The sequence below is a fragment of the Schistocerca piceifrons genome, chromosome 1 (assembly GCF_021461385.2).
Source record: "Schistocerca piceifrons isolate TAMUIC-IGC-003096 chromosome 1, iqSchPice1.1, whole genome shotgun sequence".
In the NCBI taxonomy this organism is placed as follows: domain Eukaryota; kingdom Metazoa; phylum Arthropoda; class Insecta; order Orthoptera; family Acrididae; genus Schistocerca; species Schistocerca piceifrons.
Genome location: NC_060138.1, coordinates 1,142,259,580 through 1,142,282,068, shown reverse-complemented (window position 1 = coordinate 1,142,282,068; position 22,489 = coordinate 1,142,259,580). Strand labels below are relative to the sequence as shown.

General features: G+C 43.6%; 1 protein-coding gene across 1 annotated transcript in view; it reads left to right on the top strand.

Annotated features, from left to right (window-relative positions):
• LOC124778564 (trypsin-like) overlaps positions 1 to 22,489 on the top strand; it is a 181,274-nt gene that overhangs the window by 43,283 nt on the left and 115,502 nt on the right. The window contains exons 5-6 of the mRNA XM_047253652.1: positions 6,892 to 6,961; positions 17,339 to 17,556. Of these exons, the coding sequence (XP_047109608.1) occupies positions 6,892 to 6,961; positions 17,339 to 17,556 (288 nt within the window). The remainder of the gene's footprint in view (positions 1 to 6,891; positions 6,962 to 17,338; positions 17,557 to 22,489) is intronic.

Genomic DNA, 22,489 nt, shown 5'->3' with positions numbered 1-22,489 from the left:
ACACAGTCTGCGGAGGTACGCTACCTGCTGGGTTCAGAGATGTGGCTGTCAGTCTACATAACAGAACAAATAAGAAGAAAAGCAAGTCTGGATGAAAAAAACCTACAGCAGGACCGCCAAAAGAAGAAGCTGCCACGCTTGTTCTTGTCTTGGCTGTAGACATAGCTGAGATCTAGAAAAGAAGAAAGGAAGCCAAACTGGTCTATGAACTGAACAAGTTCATGAGCTTTGGCGTGAAAGTGGATCCTCTCCCGGTGGGACTCGTCACTTAGTCGCAGTGCTATAAGTACCAAGAAGAGGAGTATGTAGCAAAATACTGCTGCAATCAGCCAGTGTGTGCCGAGTGGTCTGCCAAGCACGACAGTCCAGCTTTCCGAGAGGAAATAAGACCAACTGGCATGCGCCTACTGTGGTGGTTCACATGTCGCAAGATGGTGTGGCTGCAGAGTCTTTGCTGGCCGAAACCACGCCAGCGAAATGCAACAGTGGATGACGTTCCAAGCGACGAAGAAGACGTTCAAGGCGAGTTCGGCACGCACCGATCACGTCAAAAAGAGGCGTCGAAGGAGGTGAAGACGCAGCAAGGACGCAGCTTCACCCGTAGATCAGACCAGAGGCGAGACGGAAGTGGTCCCCTTCCTGCACGGTCAGCTGCCCTCAACGTCGGTGAGGATGGTGGAGGGAGTAACCAGCAGGACACTAGAATGAAGGCAGTGAGCACCAGATCGCCGTGAAGTCTAAGGCGCTGCAGTGGCAGAAAATGGCACACTAACAGGCTGTGAGAAGGACGATACACGTGCCGACATCGACGCCGCTCTGTAAGAGGCTGGCTCTCACTTTAGTATGACGCTCCATACAGGAATGGAAGCGGCCTGCCTCCTACTGAGAGATATCTAGTATTGTCGGCCATAATTAGATTCAGAAGTGGTGCAGATGGGCGCATGGTGGCCTCATGCTGCAACACTGAGAGATGCAGACCTGCCCTGTTAGATCACAGAGCAAGAAGCCGATGATGAGCAAATGCACAACACAAATGCCAGAGATCAACAGAAAAGACAGCATCTCAGTCATCTGAACAGAAAGAACTGACCAAATAGTGCAAACCATCGAATTCTTCAACATCTGTAATTAAATAATAAACACAGAATGGTAGGAAAGGTCTATCCCAAACGAAGACGAACAGGACTACAAATGGCAACGTAACTGGCTGTTCTACCGCCACTATGTGGAGAAGGTCAACGCCCAGTGTCCAAAACCCACCACCAAGAAGAAGACTTCACTGACCCAAGGCGATGACCCTTGGAAAAAAAAGCACTACAAAACAAGGTGAAGCCACCAACAGTTCTGGCCAAGGGTTTTGGAATTTTCCCTGCAGCTTCAAGTTGAATGACTGAACTACCCCTTGAGACTCCTACTACAATGCAGGGGTCAACGACAGGGTCGGCAAGCGCTCCAATTGCGAGACGCTACCAAATATTCCCTACCCCCTCCCAAAAATAATTCCTCTTGGTATAATCACAAACAAAATAAAGATGGGAACAGAACGATCTTAGTTTAAGACATTGGCTGGGAAAGTGCGACTATGTATCACTAGTTAAGACAGCCTTCCTCTGTAAGAGAAAAGAATGAAATGCGTTGGAGAAAAAAATATCACTCCGAGTTTCGCACTGGCAGCAGTATCACTGGCTTCACCCGATCGTCGGTGCTGAAGACACCTGAGGCTATGTGTCTCTTTTGAGATGAGAAAGCAGAATGGTCATATCATGGCCAGGCAGGGCTGTCGATGACAGTGTCTTCACTGACATAGTCACCACCGCCGTCAGCATTACCACAGGTGTAGCGCTTGCCGACCATGTCGTCGACCCCTGCATTCAGCGCCATCTGTCGCATGTATGCTGAACTAGGTGGACTGGTATAGCTCTCGTATTTCGAGTTACTCTGATCGAGAAAACTGTCTTTAAAAGCAAAATATCATGTTTCTACTAGTGCCTATGTCAGACAATAAGAGGCATAGGCTACGCCAATGCAAATGACAGGTCAAGATGATTACAGGCCAGGAAAATGTGTCCCATATGGCCACAGCCAGCATGATCATCTCCATATACTTAGAGAAAATCCAGTTGCAAGAAGGAGAGACAAGTGCCTCCACCACTCGTGAACTCACCTCAGACGAATCCAAAAACTGTGTTATTGCCCTGCCTCCGGCACTCTTGGAAAATGCGCAGGGTATAAGTCGTAGGAAGAACTAGACGCCGCCGTCGCCAAAGTCATACGAGGAGATTAATGTGCAAGGCGAGGAACAATGGGAGTTTACTGACGTTGTCCCTTGCATCTCGATAAGTACATGACGACGCCAAGGAGCTTCTGACTGAACACCTTGTCACAGAGACTGTACCCAGGGATCCCAGAAGGCTCGTGACTGTGAAGGCGACTTTGCATGGCCTACCCCTGGCTTGTGACGACACGGCTTCTACTGAGTCATAGACCTGCATCAGGTGATAAACAGGGAATGGCCGCTGGTCAGCCAGTTTTTCGGCTCAGCCTGACACAAGAAGAACAAAGACATCATTCATGTCTGGAGGCTGACGTGATTAGAGGTCGAAGTCGCACCATCGTTGCTGGAAAGGAGTGAGCAAGGCTTCTGCTGCCAGCAGCTGGGTCATGTGGCAAATATTGCTGAAACGCTGAGGTGCGTGCAAAATGTTCACAAACTCATGTAAGGACCACATGGTCCTGTCCAAATGTCACTGCGGCGGCAACCATGTGGCTAGCTTTCGGGGCTGCCCTCACATAATGGGTTGTCGCCACGAAAAGAAGCCAAAACGCAGGCGCGGAAAGAAGGCCCACACGACTGAACCTCCCATCCCTGCTCCACCAAGAAGACAATGAGCACCTGCTACCCAACCAGGGGACGCCAACAAGTCGACAGAGTACGCAGCAATCTGCGAGAGGATGGCGGAAAGAATCTGACTACTGTCGAAGCAGTACTTAGCTGTCCTGACGGCAGCCGTTGAGGAAACCCTCCAACTGATCCCTCCCACAACCATCGTGATAGCACCACACACCGTTGTCATTTGAAGGAAGACAGAACCTGGGGATAGTAGAAGAATGCAGCCAGCAACCTCAGACACTGCTAAATCGCAACGAACTGACAGGGATACTGCAATGGAGCCGACGGATGCGGCTGCACCTGCCCGCCCCAAAAGCCAACAGGTCATCCGCCGCGAGACGACCGCACCACAGAGCTACAACTCGCCTCACGCGACGCGATACCCAGGAAGGCAGTGCTAGAAAGACAAGTCATTCAGATAGAGCCCACGATACCTGTAGAACAGCGTACAGATGGAGTCCTGTACACATTCAATACCAGCCAGGTCTCCCCTCATGCAATGGTAGGGGCTGCCACACCAGAGACACCTGTTTCCTCAGCCATACCGCACTAGGCTGCTGGGATGAACGACAGAATCAAGAAAGCATACAGGGCCAGATGGGCAGCATCTGTGGATGGGTCCAACAATCGCTTCCGAAATATGCCCATACTTGCCGGTGTAAAGCAACCCCATACTGGCTCAGAGCCCCACGTAGAGGCGGGCTGGCCGCTGTGGCTGAGCGATTCTAGGCGCTTCAGTCTGGAACCGCGCGACCGCTACGGTCGCAGGTTCGAATGCTGCCTCAGGCATGGATGTGTGTGATGTCCTTAGGTTAGTTAGTTTTAAGTAGTTTAAGTTCTAGGTGACTGATGACCTCAGATGTTAAGTCCCATAGTGCTCAGAGCCTCGTGGTGGCTGGCTGGGGAACTTCCAAGTTCGAATAAAATCACGGACATTTCTTCAAATGCGAAATAACCTGTGTTCAGCACCAACATACACACCAATACATTGAAAATCAGCTAAGGTGATTGGCCCTGTTCAGCAATGTATGTAAAAAAAAGTTATCATTCAGTCACCAGGAACGCCTGAAGATGGCAAGAAGTCGACTTGCCGTAATATCTGGCCTTTTAGTCAACACCACCCGACTGAATAACCGAGAACTATTCAGAATTAAAAATATAATAAAAACAGTCTCCACCACATAAAATACACTGCCAGAAAAGAATATTAATACGTCCTTTTAGACACTTCCAGTTCACTTAAGATTTATTGGTGCAGCAGTGCATATTGGAGTATCCGAAATGATTACATTTACATGTCACTAGCACAAGCGGTTCTGAGGTACAGAGTATAGACCCATGCTGAAACACGCATATTAGTACATGGTGCAGCCTCCACAGCCACCAGGACAACCACTGACTCTAGCATCGAGTCGATCGTACAAATGATGAATACATTCCTGGTTTATGTAATACCACGCCTGATCGACCTCTTCAGATAGTTCTGTAAGAGTTGTTCGTTGAAGAGTCGCATGAGTCACTTCTTATCTCGTCACATCCCACATGTGCTCGATTGGAGACAAGTCCAGAAATCGTGCAGCCCAGGGAAACTGTGTGTGTGTGTGTGTGTGTGTGTGTGTGTGTGTGTGTGTGTGTGTGTGCGCGCTCACTATCTTGTTGGAACAACTCTTTAGCGCCCCCCCCTCAGAAACACTAAAGACGAAGAAGAATTGTAGCTTATTGCACCTTCATAATGCATTGGGTGGGGCCAGTGTATCTTGGACGAATGCACTCTCCAGGAAGTGCTCACCAGGTCTATGACCATGACCTGCATACAGGCAGAACCTGATTTTATTGTTAAAGATTGCGGTGCGCCATTCCATCGTCCAAGTGACCCTCTGGCGCCACCAGTCGAACCATGCACGTCGATGCTGTGGCATGAGTAGAAGACGGGCTGGAAGTGTGTGTGGCTGCAGTCCCACTGGTAACAACTTGTTTGCCACAGTTTCGTGTGTATGTCTGTAGTCACACTGATAACAACCAGTTCTCAACATTTCGTGTTGATATTTCGGGGCTCACAAGCCCTCTTATCTGTGCTATGGCAGCTGTAGAATCTGCCATTGCTGCTCTCATAATACGACGATCCTGGTGGGCATCTGGGCTGTGGGGACGTCCAGAATCTCGTCTGCCTACAGTAGTGAGAATGTTCACGTGGCTACTGATACGAGCATCGTTGCACAATCGACGCAGCATGTCCAACTTGTGTGGCAATTCTCCGAAAGGACCATGCCACCACTCTGAGAGGCACAATTTGATCTATTTCAAACTCGCTCAGTTGGGTGTAGAAAGCATGAGTGCTTCTCTGTGGCATGGTTTCCTCCTTGCTTTACACATTTGCACTACTGTGGGACATCAGGCTGTGAGCATTCCCTATTGAAGGGCAGACATAGATGGCTCTCTGTAGCTATGCCAATATGCTATCAACTATCCCCCCAGCTGGCATATGCTATCACTGGATCAAAATCGACATAGTCTTTCCAAGTGTACTAATTTTTTTATGGCAGTGTATTTCATTTTTAAAAAAACTGCAATTGATTTCGATTAATGTCTCATAATCTGCAGACCATTATGTGCTGACTGCTGGAGCTGGTGGCATTGAGCACTAACTGTTCTAGGCTGGAGTGAAGAGCAAATGTTTCATAATCACATTGGAGTATAGGAAGAAACTGATTATTTAACTAGCATATTTCATTTGATGTCTTTAGTTCATCTCTATTTCTCAGTTATGTTTGTACATATGTTGAAGATATGGAAACCATTAAAATGTATAAATGCTCCTTATATATATCTGGCAGGGCAGACACAGATTGCTCTCTGTAGCTATGCCAATATGCTATCTACTATCACCCCATATATATATATATATATATATATATATATATATATATATATAGGCTGTTTATAAATGAATATTGGGGTTTTAACGCATTATAATATTTAGCATATTAAACTTACAGTTATAAATGTTATGCCAAATCAAAGAGCAACTCAAACAGTTTTACCAAGAACCTTATAAATGTTCAGTGTGAGCACCATTTGTCACACAGCACACATCAAGTCTATAGCTGAGTTCTTCCCAAATGTTGACAAGTGTGTCTTCAGTGATTGCAGAAACAACTGCTTCAGTCCGGTTTCTTAATTCAGGGAGGTCTGCTGGTAGCGGAGGCGTGTACACACGATCCTTGATGAAGCCCCAAAGGAAAAAATCGCATGGCGTTAGGTCGGGTGCACGTGGAGACCATGCAAAGCAAGCCCTGCCATTGGGCCCCTTGTGGCCTATCCGGCGCTTGGGTACAGTGAAGTTCAACCAACCACATACTTCGCTATGCCAGTGAACATTTATAAGGTTCTTGGTAAAACTGTTTGAGTTGCTCTCTCATTTGACATATAATTTGTAATTGTAAGTCTAATGTGATAAATATTATAAAGCATTAAAACCACGATATTCATTTATAAACAACATGTATTCACTGGAGCAGTGTGTTTAAGTAGGCCTTACTAGTATATAGATACAGGTTAATAATTCGAAAGCTAGAGTATCAAGTTTCCTTTCAAACGTGGTAAACGAAAATTTCAATATGTGTAAAACAGAATTATCATCAGTCGAAGTAAACGAAGTAAATATCATGAATTTATTTAAGAAATGAATTTTTGTAGAGTTAAGTTCACATTTCATTCAGAAAGGTAAAGATTAGCAGTTTTATTCGAACCCCTAATATTAGTTGCTTGTAATGTTTTATAATATGTTTCGATAAATAACATGGTGTAAATTTCGATTGCAATCAATATCTTAATTAAAATACTGAGATTTATGTTTAGAGATGTGAATAACAGTTTATCTTGATAATTAATATTTTTAAGTTGAGTGAAAAGAAACGTGTATAACGTTAAGAATGATCAGAATTTATCTTTCTAAAATATGATGTTCTACACGTACTACAAGCAACTTTATCACTTTGCAGGGTGATGAAGGGGGTCCGCTGCTCTACGAGGGGAAGGTTGTGGGGCTGGTGTCGTGGGGACACTTTTGTGGTGAGCCCCCCTACCCCTCAGTCTACACACGTGTCTCCAGTTATCTGGACTGGATCGCTGAGAAGACAAGTGGATCACGGGTGTAGTACTACAGATGGTGACTTTGTATTTGCTACAGGCCTTAAATACCTATAAAATTAATATTGTGGGTTATAAGAATATGTTATCGATATTAACCTCTGTCTAGAAGTGACAATAAAATTCCGGCCAAAACATTATTTGGTGGCAATCTTGTACTCAATCTGTGACACTGGGTCAAGCTCACTCTCATTCTTAAACTTATTAATAAATTATAATAAATGTAATTCAGAGCTCATCTTACACTTATAAATCACTTTTCTACTTTTCCATATTTTACAAAAAACAAATATTATCTTGTAGTTTAAACAATGTTAAAATATGTAGTAAGAGCTAATGCATTACATTTGCGGATACATAATGCTTATCTTGCAAAGTTGGTCTCAGTGTCAGGGTTTGATCCTTTGTTCCTGTGTAACCTATTAAAAAAATTTCGTCCACGATCGTTTAAATGACAAGCAGCTGGAATATTATGTTGCTTTCAACCATATTGTTCTTTTATTTGGATGTTCTTAAACTCAAACTTACCATCACATAGCTTGTGCAATTTTCTTGAGCCATAGAAAGAACACAATTCATCAGAGCACAACATTTACCAAATTAAGCAAATGCTAAACCCACTCTATTCTATTTTATCCAACTGTAAGGCTATCGCCGGCCTGAGTGGCCGATCGGTTCTCAGCGCTACAGTCTGGAACCGCGCGACCGCTACGGTCGCAGGTTCGAATCTTGCCTCCGGCATGGATGTGTGTCATGTCCTTAGGTTACTTAGGTTTAAGTAGTTCTAAGTTCTAGGGGACTGATGACCTCAGAAGTTAAGTCCCATAGTGCTCAGAGCCATTTGAACCATTTTGTAACGCTATCTGACGCATCTCTGACGCACTTGGCACCAAAAATGCGTTACACACTGCACGTCCAGCTTCATGTACGTTCTAGAATAGGATATAGTAAAATTTTGTATTAACGGTACTGTCTTAAGTGGAACTGTTTCTGAAATTTCATTTATACATTCTTTTCTGAAAAACAATTATTTAAGTAATGAATTGTAGGCCTAGGCTCTATTACCAATAACAAATGTTACAGATTTTGACGATATGAAAAATAGGATCTTCCTGTTATTTTATAAAATGTATTTCATTTTCGATGGCAAAATAAGAAAAATTATGAATGAAAACAGAAATTTTGTTTACAAGAAAATTGAAGAGTAACAATATTGTATTTACTGTGTATTTGTTTTGGATCGGTTAAGTTGATAATTGTCATTACTTATTTTCATGGAAGAAGATTGATATTAGAAAATATGTCGATATAAATAATAAAAATATAAAACTTCCTGGCAGATTAAAACTGTGTGCCCGACCGAGAATCGAACTCGGGACCTTTGCCTTTCGCGGGCAAGTGCTCTACCGTCTGAGCCACCGAAGCACGACTTACGCCCGGTCTCACAGCTTTACTTCTGCCAGTATCTCGTCTCCTACCTTCCAAACTTTACAGAAGCTCTCCTGCGAACCTTGCAGAACTAGCACTCCTGAAAGAAAGGATACTGCGGAGACATGGCTTAGCCACAGCCTGGGGGATGTTTCCAGAATGAGATTTTCACTCTGCAGCGGAGTGTGCGCTGATATGAAACTTCCTGGCCGATTAAAACTGTGTGCCCGACCGAGACTCGAACTCGGGACCTATGCCTTTCGCGGGCAAGTGCTCTACCGTCTGAGCTACCGAAACACGACTCACGCCCGCTCTCACAGCTTTACTTCTGCCAGTATCTCGTCTCCTACCTTCCAAACTTTACAGAAGCTCTCCTGCGAACCTTGCAGAACTAGCACTCCTGAAAGAAAGGATACTGCGGAGTATAAGTTTCATATCAGCGCACACTCCGCTGCAGAGTGAAAATCTCATTCTGGAAACATCCCCCAAGCTGTGGCTAAGCCATGTCTCCGCAGTATCCTTTCTTTCAGGAGTGCTAGTTCTGCAAGGTTCGCAGGAGAGCTTCTGTAAAGTTTGGATGGTAGGAGACGAGATACTGGCAGAAGTAAAGCTGTGAGACCGGGCATGAGTCGTGCTTCGGTAGCTCAGACGGTAGAGCACTTGCCCGCGAAAGGCATAGGTCCCGAGTTCGAGTCTCGGTCGGGCACACAGTTTTAATCTGCCAGGAAGTTTCATATCAGCGCACACTCCGCTGCAGAGTGAAAATCTCATTCTGGAAACATCCCCCAGGCTGTGGCTAAGCCATGTCTCCACAGTATCCTTTCTTTCAGGAGCGCTAGTTCTGCAAGGTTCGCAGGAGAGCTTCTGTAAAGTTTGGAAGGTAGGAGACGAGAGACTGGCAGAAGTAAAGCTGTGAGACCGGGCGTGAGTCGTGCTTCGGTAGCTCAGACGGTAGAGCACTTTCCCGCGAAAGGCAAAGGTCCCGAGTTCGAGTCTCGGTCGGGCACACAGTTTTAATCTGCCAGGAAGTTTCATATCAGCGCACACTCCGCTGCAGAGTGAAAATCTCATTCTGAATAAAAATATAGTAAAAAATTATTATTTGGTAATCAGATATATTCAGAAATATCTAAATTAAGAAATATGTCATTTAAGTAAGAAAATTAACCCAGGTGTTAATGTGTGAAAATTCCGAGGAGGGTAGGTTCGTTACACAGTGCAAGGTGAAAAAATGCAATTAAGTGGGTTAGTCATCAAGTTATAATTACCACATCGAATAATTCAAGATGAACATTCACCCTTCAATACGAGACATTTTTCACGACAATGGATGACGTGGTGGGGGCCTTGGTTGTAGATGTATGCGTTTGAGCTCTACAGGAGACGTTTCGAAAATCGAGTATACTCTCATTGTGGCTACATCTGCCGCGCAATTCTTTCCTCGACTGTGGAGAGAGGGACAAATCATTGCGTACCACGTTAGGAGAATACAGTGAGAAGGGCAACATGTGACAGCACAAAGAACCAGAGTGCGTGAGTGAGTCTTGCGTAGCATGAGCTCGGGTGTTGTCGTCCATCGATAACACTACCTTAGTGTGCCTCGCCGCTTCGTATCGTCAGTGTCCAGCAACTCTGTATAGATATTTCAGAAGAATGCTCCTGTGACTGTTTACGGGCATAATGTTATACTGAATGGGTGTGAGCAGTCGTTGGAAGCTCCGAGCGGTGACGACCTGTTTATAACTGATCCAGGGATGATTCAGCTTTCTCCTCGCTTGTGACAGGCCGGCCTTCGAGCAGTAGGGGCCTCCATTTCTGAAGCGACTACCGGTTCTTCAGAGAGAGATGGTCCGTCGCTTTCTGCTAACGAACACAGCAAGTGCCATAACGCGATTTCCCGGAAACTCAGTAGAATAAATGCAAAAAATAAGCGAACACACGTCTCGTCTTATCCGTACCGTAGACAAGCGACCGTTTCTGAGAAACTGGCCGTCCAAGTTTCCGATATAAATTAGACCTCTTTTAGCGGGCGATAACTTCAGCGTAAGTGGGGGCATAGAGGCTACCACACCGCTTCTAACTTTTGCGTCCCCTGTTCGAAACCAAATTATTATTTTTATTTTCTTTTTTTTTCATTTATGACCCATTTCCGTACGAGAGAATGCTTTTTATCAAGTAAGGAGATACAAGGGCGTCATACGAATTTCAAAATTACAAGTGGGTTTCTCAAAAGGGTCATACATTTATTGTTTATTTGTATGGAATTTTTTGGAGCTGCAATCTTTTTAAATTGTCATATTCTTACTAATGTCAGTTCTTCATTCTTGCATTTTATTCTTATGCTTATTCACCAGGAAGATTTGATGCATTCTCTTGGACGATACCAACCGTAGAAGCATTCTAAACAAAAATTCCGAACGCCATGAGCATCGAGCGAAGGCAGGTTTGTCACAGCAGCATTTCTTCTTGTGAATCTCGTTCTGGAAACAAACGTCGTTAAGATTGCTGAAGATATCACACGTTGGCAATAACGTCGCAGCAAATCACATATAACGAATTACTTTTCCCAAAACTGGTGCTTCCATTTGGTAATGATTCAAGATACACGATAAGAGTTTCACCGAAAATAATTTCATATAATTTTCCATTCATTTTTTTAATTCATTCACCAAAGAAACGATTAATAGATGAATAAGCGTAACGTTATTTCAATATAAGTCCTAAAACATTCATGTAGTAGTAATCTTCCATGCATGTGAGCGGCTAAATGAGAAACAATAATGAAAATAATAGTCGGTTTTCGAACACGGACACGAAAGCGTGAAACTATGAAGCGAGACACATTTTTTTAAATTTATGATTTATTGTGGTTAAATACATGAAATAAATCCTTCTTATCGATGAGAGGAATAGAAAAGTATAACTTCCACTCAATAGTGAAAAATTTAATGATGCTAAAATAAACTGTGCCTGAAGGCTTTCATCTTCATTTGAGGAGATCGAAAAATCCTTCTTCCACTAACAATTTAAAATTTAACATTGAACATAAAACTTTTTTCTTCTAAAATGAAGTACAAGTTAAAAGAAAAAAGTGTGTCTTTTGCTCTTCATGCGTAATCATTAATGGCTAATATCTACACTCCTGGAAATGGAAAAAAGAACACATTGACACCGGTGTGTCAGACCCACCATACTTGCTCCGGACACTGCGAGAGGGCTGTACAAGCAATTATCACACGCACGGCACAGCGGACACACCAGGAACCGCGGTGTTGGCCGTCGAATGGCGCTAGCTGCGCAGCATTTGTGCACCGCCGCCGTCAGTGTCAGCCAGTTTGCCGTGGCATACGGAGCTCCATCGCAGTCTTTAACACTGGTAGCATGCCGCGACAGCGTGGACGTGAACCGTATGTGCAGTTGACAGACTTTGAGCGAGGGCGTATAGTGGGCATGCGGGAGGCCGGGTGGACGTACCGCCGAATTGCTCAACACGTGGGGCGTGAGGTCTCCACAGTACATCGATGTGGTCGCCAGTGGTCGGCGGAAGGTGCACGTGCCCGTCGACCTGGGACCGGACCGCAGCGACGCACGGATGCACGCCAAGACCGTAGGATCGTACGCAATGCCGTAGGGGACCGCACCGCCACTTCCCAGCAAATTAGGGACACTGTTGCTCCTGGGGTATCGGCGAGGACCATTCACAACCGTCTCCATGAAGCTGGGCTACGGTCCCTCACACCGTTAGGCCGTCTTCCGCTCACGCCCCAACATCGTGCAGCCCGCCTCCAGTGGTGTCGCGACAGGCGTGAATGGAGGGACGAATGGAGACGTGTCGTCTTCAGCGATGAGACTCGCATCTGCCTTGGTGCCAATGATGGTCGTATGCGTGTTTGGCGCCGTGCAGGTGAGCGCCACAATCAGGACTGCATACGACCGAGGCACACAGGGCCAATACCCGGCATCATAGTGTGGGGAGCGATCTCCTACACTGGCCGTACACCACTGGTGATCGTCGAGGGGACACTGAATAGTGCACGGTACATCCAAACCGTCATCGAACCCATCGTTCTATCATTCCTAGACCGGCAAGGGAACTTGCTGTTCCAACAGGACAATGCACGTCCGCATGTATCCCGTGCCACCCAACGTGCTCTAGAAGGTGTAAGTCAACTACCCTGGCCAGCAAGATCTCCGGATCTGTCCCCCATTGAGCATGTTTGGGACTGGATGAAGCGTCGTCTCACGCGGTCTGCACGTCCAGCACGAACGCTGGTCCAACTGAGGCGCCAGGTGGAAATGGCATGGCAAGCCGTTCCACAGGACTACATCCAGCATCTCTACGATCGTCTCCATGGGAGAATAGCAGCCTGCATTGCTGCGAAAGGTGGATATACACTGTACTAGTGCCGACATTGTGCATGCTCTGTTGCCTGTGTCTATGTGCCTGTGGTTCTGTCAGTGTGATCATGTGATGTATCTGACCCCAAGAATGTGTCAATAAAGTTTCCCCTTCCTGGGACAATGAATTCACGGTGTTCTTATTTCAATTTCCAGGAGTGTATGATGTCCGTACTGGGTTTTTCTGTTTCAAGGTTCTAAAACAGTTCACATTATGCACATTTTTGTTGTTGTTATTCGTTCTTGTGAGGAGTTGACGCTGAGTCGTTAGGTATACTCAGTAATCTTCATTACTCATCTTTTCTTCCTTTAAGATGTAATACACTGCGTGCCCTCTTATCCAGTTAACAGCATTCCATTCCGTTGTTGGATATGGCACTGTGTCTGGAGTTCGAAAATCTGCAGCGGTGAACATGTTAGGAGAGGTTGTGTTGACGATAACTAACTTCTACTTAACTGTACGCCAAATGTCTTTCACACTCAAACCAGTCTTCGTCGGTGTCATGAAGGTTGCACGCCGCGCACATAGGCGACTTTGCGAGATGGACTGTATGCAGTTTGGAATTAGCTGATACTTTCCTGTTGACAGCTTTATACCATGTCGCCTTCGCCTTGAAGGGTAAGTTCCTATCATGGATGTTTCTCCAAATAGCAGGCCAGTCGTTGCTGGGATATTTCTTTTCAATGAAAATTGCCTTCTTTCGTGTCCATCAGACATATATACACGTTCTTTACTTTCATCACCTCCTGTTCTGAGAGCCTCGGCGAGATGTAACTGAATTCAACGAGGAAGTATTTCAAATGATAAAGAACGCTGGTGTATATCTATAGGTGGTTGAAGGCTGGAAAGAGCAATTCCATTCAGCAAATGGGCTGTCAAGTTGTTTGGAGACTTTTTCCACATCTTGTATGTTCGCACACATATAACCTCGTAATTTGTGTGATAAAACGCCCACAGCCATCCTTACGATGTCATTTGCTATATGGCTACCAGTTTCGGTGCTTCAGTGCACCATTTTCAGACCTTATCTGACATTGAGGGGGTTAACACCATCCGTATACACGATTCAACAGTGACCAACATCAATAGTTTGTGGTTGGAGAGACAACATCGTTGTTACAGGTAGTGTGAAAAAAAAACAGTTACTGATATTGGCCAGTGTACGTTTACATCGTAATGACGGCTGTAGGTATTCCATGTCATTACATGAGTGAACGGCCAACGTCCCTCAGACCTCCAATCACAAGGGCGGACATAGAGAAACAAGTAAATTGTAGTTGACGTTGGTGAATTTTAATTCTCCATTCCCTACGCGCAGTGTTAGTGTGTCGAACTTCACTTTAATGATATTGCCTTGACTCACAATGTTTCCGAGGTCCGACAAAATTCTTTTGGTTATTTCTGTGGGTATCGGCAAGGTATATATATATATATATATATATATATATATATATATATATATATATATATATATCTCAGTTTGGTTTTCTATATCTCTTCAAGTTGCCTCAGACTGTTTGCTGGTACAGACACTCCTATGCTTACAAAAAGCTTTTTCTAACTAACCGAAATCGTATGACGGATGTTGCTTCTAAATTCAGTACCCACGGATTTTAATTTGGGTGCTTTCGTCAGTTCTCCTAGATATTGCAAGCATATCCTCTGCCTACGTACATGATGCCTCACTTCTTTTTGTTCAGCTGGGCACCAGATGTAAGTTCGTACGTGAGTACAATCTGAAGTGCTTGCGCTACTTCACCTTCATTCGTGGCCAGGACGCCCACATTGTCTGCATAGGCGTTGCACACTATTTTCTTGCCATTAATATGCCGTTCTGGAGCTGTTGTACGATTGTCGAGAGAAGAGCTTCTATTGCAATTGCGAATAGGACTATTGGCATGAGGCACCCGTGTCTTATGGTAATGGGCATCTCAATCTCCTTACTTAGCTGTACATTAATGATTATTCATCCTGTGCTGGTTTTGAAAACCTGTTGAGTAATCCGATTGATTCATGATAAGAATCCCATTGCTCCCGTTGATGATCAATTCTGTCAAACTCCTTCTCGATGTCTAATGACACTAATGCACATTTTATGCGGCCGACTTCTGAGGTTGGTATTAGATCCCTATAGTCCCATGTTCCTAATGGATGTTATTGTATTTACCTGCACATGTCTGGTAAGGCCGGCCGGAGTGGCCGTGCGGTTCTAGGTGCTACAGTCTGGAGTCGAGCGACCGCTACGGTCGCAGGTTCGAATCCTGCCTCGCGCATGGATGTGTGTGATTTCCTTAGGTTAGTTAGGTTTAATTAGTTCTAAGTTCTAGGCGACTGATGACCTCAGAAGTTAAGTCGCATAGTGCTCAGAGCCATTTGTCTGGTAAGTACCGCTGATGGAGTTCATTACCCTATTCGTTATGCTACCTAAAAGGCGGACCATGTTCTTGCAGTCGCCGTTGAGCAATGTGATTGGGTGCAGATTCTCAGCTCCTTTGCTTACTGAATTTCTAGAATTTAGAACTAATAGTCCTTCAAAAAAGTCTTTGGGGATGTCGGAATCTCCGTTTATGAGCTCGTTGAACTTGGATAGCCATTTGCTTTTCATTTGTGGCCAGAAAACGTGGCAGAATTCTACTCGAATGACATCAGGTCCTGGAGATATAGCTTTAGGATACAACGCCGTCAGTGACATTGTAGCGAGAAGGAAGTGCTTCTCTGGGCGGTATCACTAATCTCGTGTCTTACTGCTTTGGTAAGTCCCTCGTAGCACAGTAGTGGTGCTCAGTCGCCAGGTTCCATGTAGGTCGTGATCCTGCTGAAGTGGAGTGTTTAGGGATGCCAGTTGTTGTCAACAACGTTTGTACTATACTTGTTTTAATATAGAAATTACTTTGTCACACACGTCACAGAATCAGAATTTGCCGGCTCTGGACTACGCCGTTATATCTGACCCTTTACACACATTAACACCGTTTTCTCACTTTACATAATGATAGACACTGCCCATGACACGTGACGTTCTGATAACTAATAACTTCACTTTATATCTTGTTTAACATCTGAAATATGCGCTAGCGACCGCTCGTTTAGAACCGCCCCGGTTACTCGACCGTGCGTTTTGAGTGGCTCCTCGCGACTAAAGCCCGTATTACACGATGCGCGAAAGCGTACGCCTATGCACCAGCGCCCCTAGCGTGCATACCTGTAACCACATACTGGATCACGTCCGACCTATTACACCGTCCACGCGGGATATACCTAGTGCGCATGCGCAGCAGCAGACGATGATATTCGCGAGCAGCAGACGATACGCGCGCGGAAAGAAAACATAAGTGTGTGCTGTCTTGTAAAGTCGTCCGATCTACCGCGAGCAACTCAGGAACGAGTGTATGATACACTGGATACTTTCAAATTATTTCTGTGAGCTCAAGGTTCGTATTTAATAAGAAATTGTTTTCTTTACCGTTATTTACTAAGTAATTGTTTTCTCTTATGTAGGTTACAACTGCTCTGAATTACAGACTCACTATTTTTATGTTACGACACTTGATTACACTGGTATATGTATATCGAAATTTACATTTATACAGCATATTACACATGGAAGATCCACTTGTTTTTGAAGCTATTGCCCTGGCAGTGGCAGTAAATCTTCAGATTAGGGCAGAACGGCGACGAAAACGAAAAGCCAGGCGTTGTTGGGTTCGACCCTGGCTGAAAAGAAGGGACGAAGGCAGGGGAATATATTCACTTTTAATGAAAGAACTGAGGCCCGAAGATCCGCAAGAATTTCGGAACTTCGTTAGGATGGACATGGTCTGTTTCGAGAAGCTGCTGTCTATAATAGAAGATAGAATCAAAAAGTGTGACACAGTCATGAGGGAGGCTATCTCACCTTCTCGAAGGTAAGAATTGTATGTTTATACGTTTTGTGATCATACCAACCAAGATGTCTCATACAATTTCGTTACATGCCCTGTTACGTTGCAGGCTGGCTGTAACATTACGGTTCCTGGCGACTGGGGAATCTTTTAAGAGTCTGGCTTTCAGGCACAGAATTGCACAGCCTACCATTTCAAACGTTATTGTGGATGTATGCACTGCAATTTGCGAAACTTTGAAGGACCAATACTTAAAGGTACATTTGTGTAATTTTTTCGAGTTTGGAAGATACATATGTGTGTATTTATATGTGCCATTCAGACAGTAATTAAGTATATAACATTACAGGCACCATCAACAGAATAAGAGTGGAATAAAATTGCCAAAGAATTTGATGAACTTTGGCAGTTCCCAAACTGCATTGGTAAGCCACAGAATTAAGTTACATAATATGGAGAAAATCTGATAATAATGAAATGTATTAAAAATGCTTTTAATGAAGTATATCAGACTCAGCTTTAGGCAGTTTTTTATCTCCCACACTGCAAGTCTATGTACTGCTATATAAAACTACTTACTATTATTTTCAGGTGCAATGGATGGGAAACACATAGCATTTGCCCCACCACGAACTGCTGGCTCAACATACTTCAATTATAAAAAGTTCCACAGTGTTGTTTTACTAGCTATTGTGGACGCTAGGTGTCGATTCTCTTTGATTGACATTGGGTGTAATGGAAGAGTGAGTGATGGTGGGGTGTATGCAAATAGCCTGATCAGCAGTGCACTTCGGGAAAACTGGTTGAAGGTACCACAGCAAAAATCACTTCCTGGCACAAACATTGAAGAGCCATATGTGATTCTTGCTGATGATGCCTTTCACCTGGAGCCATATATCATGAAACCTTATAGAGACTGCCAGAACCAGAACTCCAAACAGATTTTTAACTACAGATTGTCAAGAGGAAGGCGAGTAGTGGAAAACACTTTCGGAATTCTGGCCAACCGCTTCAGAGTTCTTCTCAGTACAATGCGACTACCTGTTGAGAAAGTGGAATTAATTGTTCAGACTTTATGCATACTGCACAACTACTTGATTGAAGAGGCAGACACCACATATGTGACAGCTGCTGATACAGAAAACACAGACTTGTGCACCATAAACAACGGTTCCTGGCGAGGAGAGAAATCTCTCTCTAGCATACCCCAGCAGAGTGGAAATCGCACGTCACTGTGTGCCAGGGAAGTGCGCGAAAAATTTTGTGAATTCTTTAGTACAACAGGTTATGTTTCATGGCAGTGGGAAGCCGTTAAGAAGTACAACTTTTAGCAGTAATAATGTACAGAAGGCAATCTTTTATTTAAAAATGTCTCATCAATGTAATACAATGCCTTAACTTTAAAATCAGTTACAGATTTCTTTATGTATGCCATCCATGATACATTTCATGACATTTAATTTCACATCAGCCTTAATTGCTGGATTTTTTAATTTCTTCAATTCAGCAGCAACATACTGACCAAACTTGTCATCTTCATTACTGCCACTAATTGAAACTCTAATGTCTCTTAAGACTGACAATGTTGAGGTGGCTAATTCATCCTCAGTGTCCTTCCTACGTCTCTTTCTGGCTGAAGCATAAGGCTGCTCACTTAGAGGTGATGGTGTTGACGCAGGTGTACTTCCCTCTGACAATTCCACAGTAAATATGTCTTGAGAGTACTGGAAATAGAAAACTGATACAGTATTGTGCTACATGCATATTACAATATCTAACATTAAAGTGGTTATGTAAACTACAGTGGTCTGTTTATAGTTCTCTGTGTAAAATATAAGTAGTGTAAGTAACCTGTATGAAAGTGAAGTACTATTTTGTTGGAGCAAATATATACAATACAATCAAAGTGTTACATTCTTTTGGCCAAGAGAGCTTCATGGCTAATGAACTGTCATTGACATACATGAGAATACCGTTTATGCACTTACATTGCTGTTGTCATCTTCAATATATCCCTCATTTACTATGGTCTCTTCAGTAACTGTGGTCACCTCAGTATTCTGAAATAGTTGATGTGTTATTCACTTGTTGCAATTACTATTTACAACTTTTATTTAAATGTAGGTAAATACTTACACAAGGGTCATTGACAGTGGTCGTGCTACATGGATTTGATGAGAGTGACTGTGGTATCTGAAATATTAAAGGCCCATGTTAGTCTAAAGCAGATTGTGAATCTCTCATAACACTGAAAAATACGAATACACATGGTAGTATTAAAGCTTCATTTGTTTTCCAAAATATCATTCACTAATATAAGCATATATACTACTTGAGCTGGAATATCCATCTACAACCTGAAATCAGAATAAGCTGTCTTACAGAAAGCAGAATTCCTACAAAGGAAGGTAACAAAATGTTTGTACTTACGATACGGCTTGGGATATTTGTCACTGTTTTCCTCGGTGTCACGTAGTCCTTCAAAAACTTCAAAGCATTGAACCACCACACAGCAGGCTCGTAAACTTCGCTTGCCCCTGCACCACTATGCTCACTGGCTCTAATTTTTTTAAGCTCCCCACAAAAGTGCGACCGCAGGGACATGAATCGAGTTTTGCAGTCCTCATCTGTTGCGTTGGGCAAAAGTGCGCGAACTTTACTGCCTATCACTGCCAGTTTCTCTTTCCTGGCATTCTGAAATAAAGCAAGAGATGCAATGAAATCAAACATGAACTTTCGTAAGCTAAGGCATTGATATACGAATCGAAAATCATCGTGTAACATAATATGCATATTACTCAGAAATAAACGATGCCGACGTACCTTATTATGATATAGCGGGTCCAGCGGGTTGTACATACACTTTTCTTCGCTGTACGCCTGAATAAGGATGCTTAAAGCCTGTTTGTTCCATTCCATTTCTAGAATATGAAGCAATAAATAGAACAATAAGCGTTCACAAACAGCTAGTGTAAAAGAAAGTCAACTGGCAAAAAAATACTATTTTTAACTGCATTTATGAAAACCTACTTACTGAAAAAAATATGGAAAAATCTCCAACACGAAAAACTGTAATTTACCTCTACACACCCAACCATAAACAAACAACAAGCAGAAAGCACTGCGGTACCCGCTTCTGCGCATGCGCAAGTTTCGCAGCCTAGTGCGCATGCGCGGGTTGACTGGAATTTAGAACTGCTCTCTATTCCGGCGCGCGGATAATGTGTCTGCTAATTTTCGTAGTTTCACCCGTTCTACCGCTAGATGGCTGTCGCGACAGACCAGTACCGTTCGCGGCGGACCGTCGTGTAATACCGGCTTAACACGCCCTGTCTTCCCAAAGGACAAGAGAGACACCCCCCCCCCTCTTCCTCCCTCAGCTAATAAGGACACTTCTCTCGTTTCCTACATATATATATATATCCAAACTTTCAGCCAATGGGCTTTCAGATCGCTGTTGTTAGGCGGATTTGACGTCACGTTTGTGGACATTGTGACGGAAGTTTGTCTCGGAACACTGTCTCAGATTGTAAGATCCCAATCCCGAATAGTCGGATCTTATCCCTACTAAGGTTGCACAACATTGCCTCCTATGATTTCATCACTAATACTCCTTGCTGACGCTTAATTGTCAAATGTACATGTAGCCTAGCTCCTACTGAGCATTCCCGATGGCATAAATATGCCTAATACTTGGCTTAAACACGTGAGCGGACTGCACATATGCATTACGGGGACTCTGTGCTGTTGCTTATTTCAGCTCGTCCTCCTCTATCTTACCCGAGAGATTTTCCGTTTCTTCTGTGCTAATTTTGCCTTGTAAGCTCCTAAAGAGATCTTGCCACACGTTGTCGTCAGTATGTTTGCTAGACCTTAGCTCTGAGATATGTCTGTGAACTGCATTCTTTATTTCATTCTCTTTTATAGAAGTTGTTTCGTCATTTTGGACTTTAGGTCTGAGATAGGTCTGTGAACTGCGTCCTTTATTTCATTCTCTTTTATAAATGTTGTTTCATCATTTCACTTAATTTCTGTCAGTATTTTTCTGTCTCTTCTCTTATTCTCACGAATATTCTGCACTCTCGCCCATATTTTGTAGCTTCCGCCTGCTGCCGTTTCAAAGCTAAAATGTTTGCTTTGATTTTCTGGATCCTTTTATAATTGTCAATTATTCGTGCGTCAATGGTGTACAAATTTCTAGGAGAGTTAAAATAAAACTCAGTCTCTTTTTTGTACCAAAACTTTTCTGTCATAAGTATTCAGAGTTTCTCTTTTCTTTAGCTCCACACACTGCATCCACCAAGCTATGGAAGAGTTATATACGAGTAAAACAATTCTGCTTTCGCATTCTTTCCATATGTTGGTAAATACCACACCACATTCCTTATCTTACAGATGTGAAATATTTATTTTCCATTAAGTCCCTAGATTGATAAGTGTTTTGCTTCTACAAATTACGTATAACTATGTACTCGTATGCAACATGATTAGAGAAAATAGTGGGCCCACTCTTCGGACTGGAGGACGCGCTTCTTTAAATAAATTGATACATAAATTCTGTCCAGTTTTCTTGCTAGGTGACTGGCACATAATCTGAAACCAGGCGCTGCACCATGGGTATGTTGTCACGAATCAGTTAGCTGCAACTGATAGACTATAATCTCCAGTTCTAAGCATTTACTTGAGTTCGGTATTTCATCTTTTGGACTGAGAACAGAATTAAAGTCGCTGGCTAAGACTACGTGGTCTAGATGATTACTGAAAAGAGGAACAATCTCAGTTTTAAACAATCCAACTCAAGCGTGCCTGTTATTGCTGCCAAATGGTACATAAACTATGATAATCCGAGCGCTATTAACAGTTGCCGCAGTTCCTCTTCTATAGGGTGTTCGATGCAATTCCTGTAGAGGAAGACCGAGCGAGGTGGCGCAGTGCTTAGCACACTGGACTCGCATTCGGGAGGATGACGGTTCAATCCCGTCTCCGGCCATCCTGATTTAGGTTTTCCGTCATTTCCCTAAATCGCTTCAGGCAAATGCCGGGATGGTTCCTTTGAAAGGGCACGGCCGATTTCCTTCCCCATCCTTCCCTCACCCGAGCTTGCGCTCCGTCTCTAATGACCTCGTTGTCGACGGGACGTTAAACACTAATCTCCTCCTCCTCCTGTAGAGGAAGATATGCTGGTACGAACTCTGGCCTCTACACACGAAATTGAATAGACACCAGGTTAGTTGTAAAATATATACCAGAACTTGCCTGTAACAACTTTGGTGGCTACCACATTGAACAGTGTTGTATTATTACTGTTCTCTACGTACGGTGTGCTAGGTTCTTTTTTGTTTTGGAACAATATAAATACGTAATGTTCAAGTGTAAATACAAACAAATGTGCTTAAGTGATAAATGGATATTTCTTTATGTTTCCTGTGATGGTACAGTTTGGTGTCCCACGATTTTCTCACCTGTATGTAGGAAGTCTTACGAGTGTTGTAGTGCAAAGACGAGCGTGTCTTACTAGTGTTCAGCTAGGTGATTTTGAATGCTCGTATTGCGTTCATCTGGTTTTATTTATCATCACTGCTAATATTTGTTATAAGATGTGCTCCCGGAAACATATCATTCCAGATGTTTGTTCCAGCAGAATAGTTTCCAGATTGATCTCGTTGGGCAGGATCTACCCCGTACCTTCAGTTTCAGCCATTTAACAGTCTTCTTTCAATTCATCCGATTCATCTACCCAGT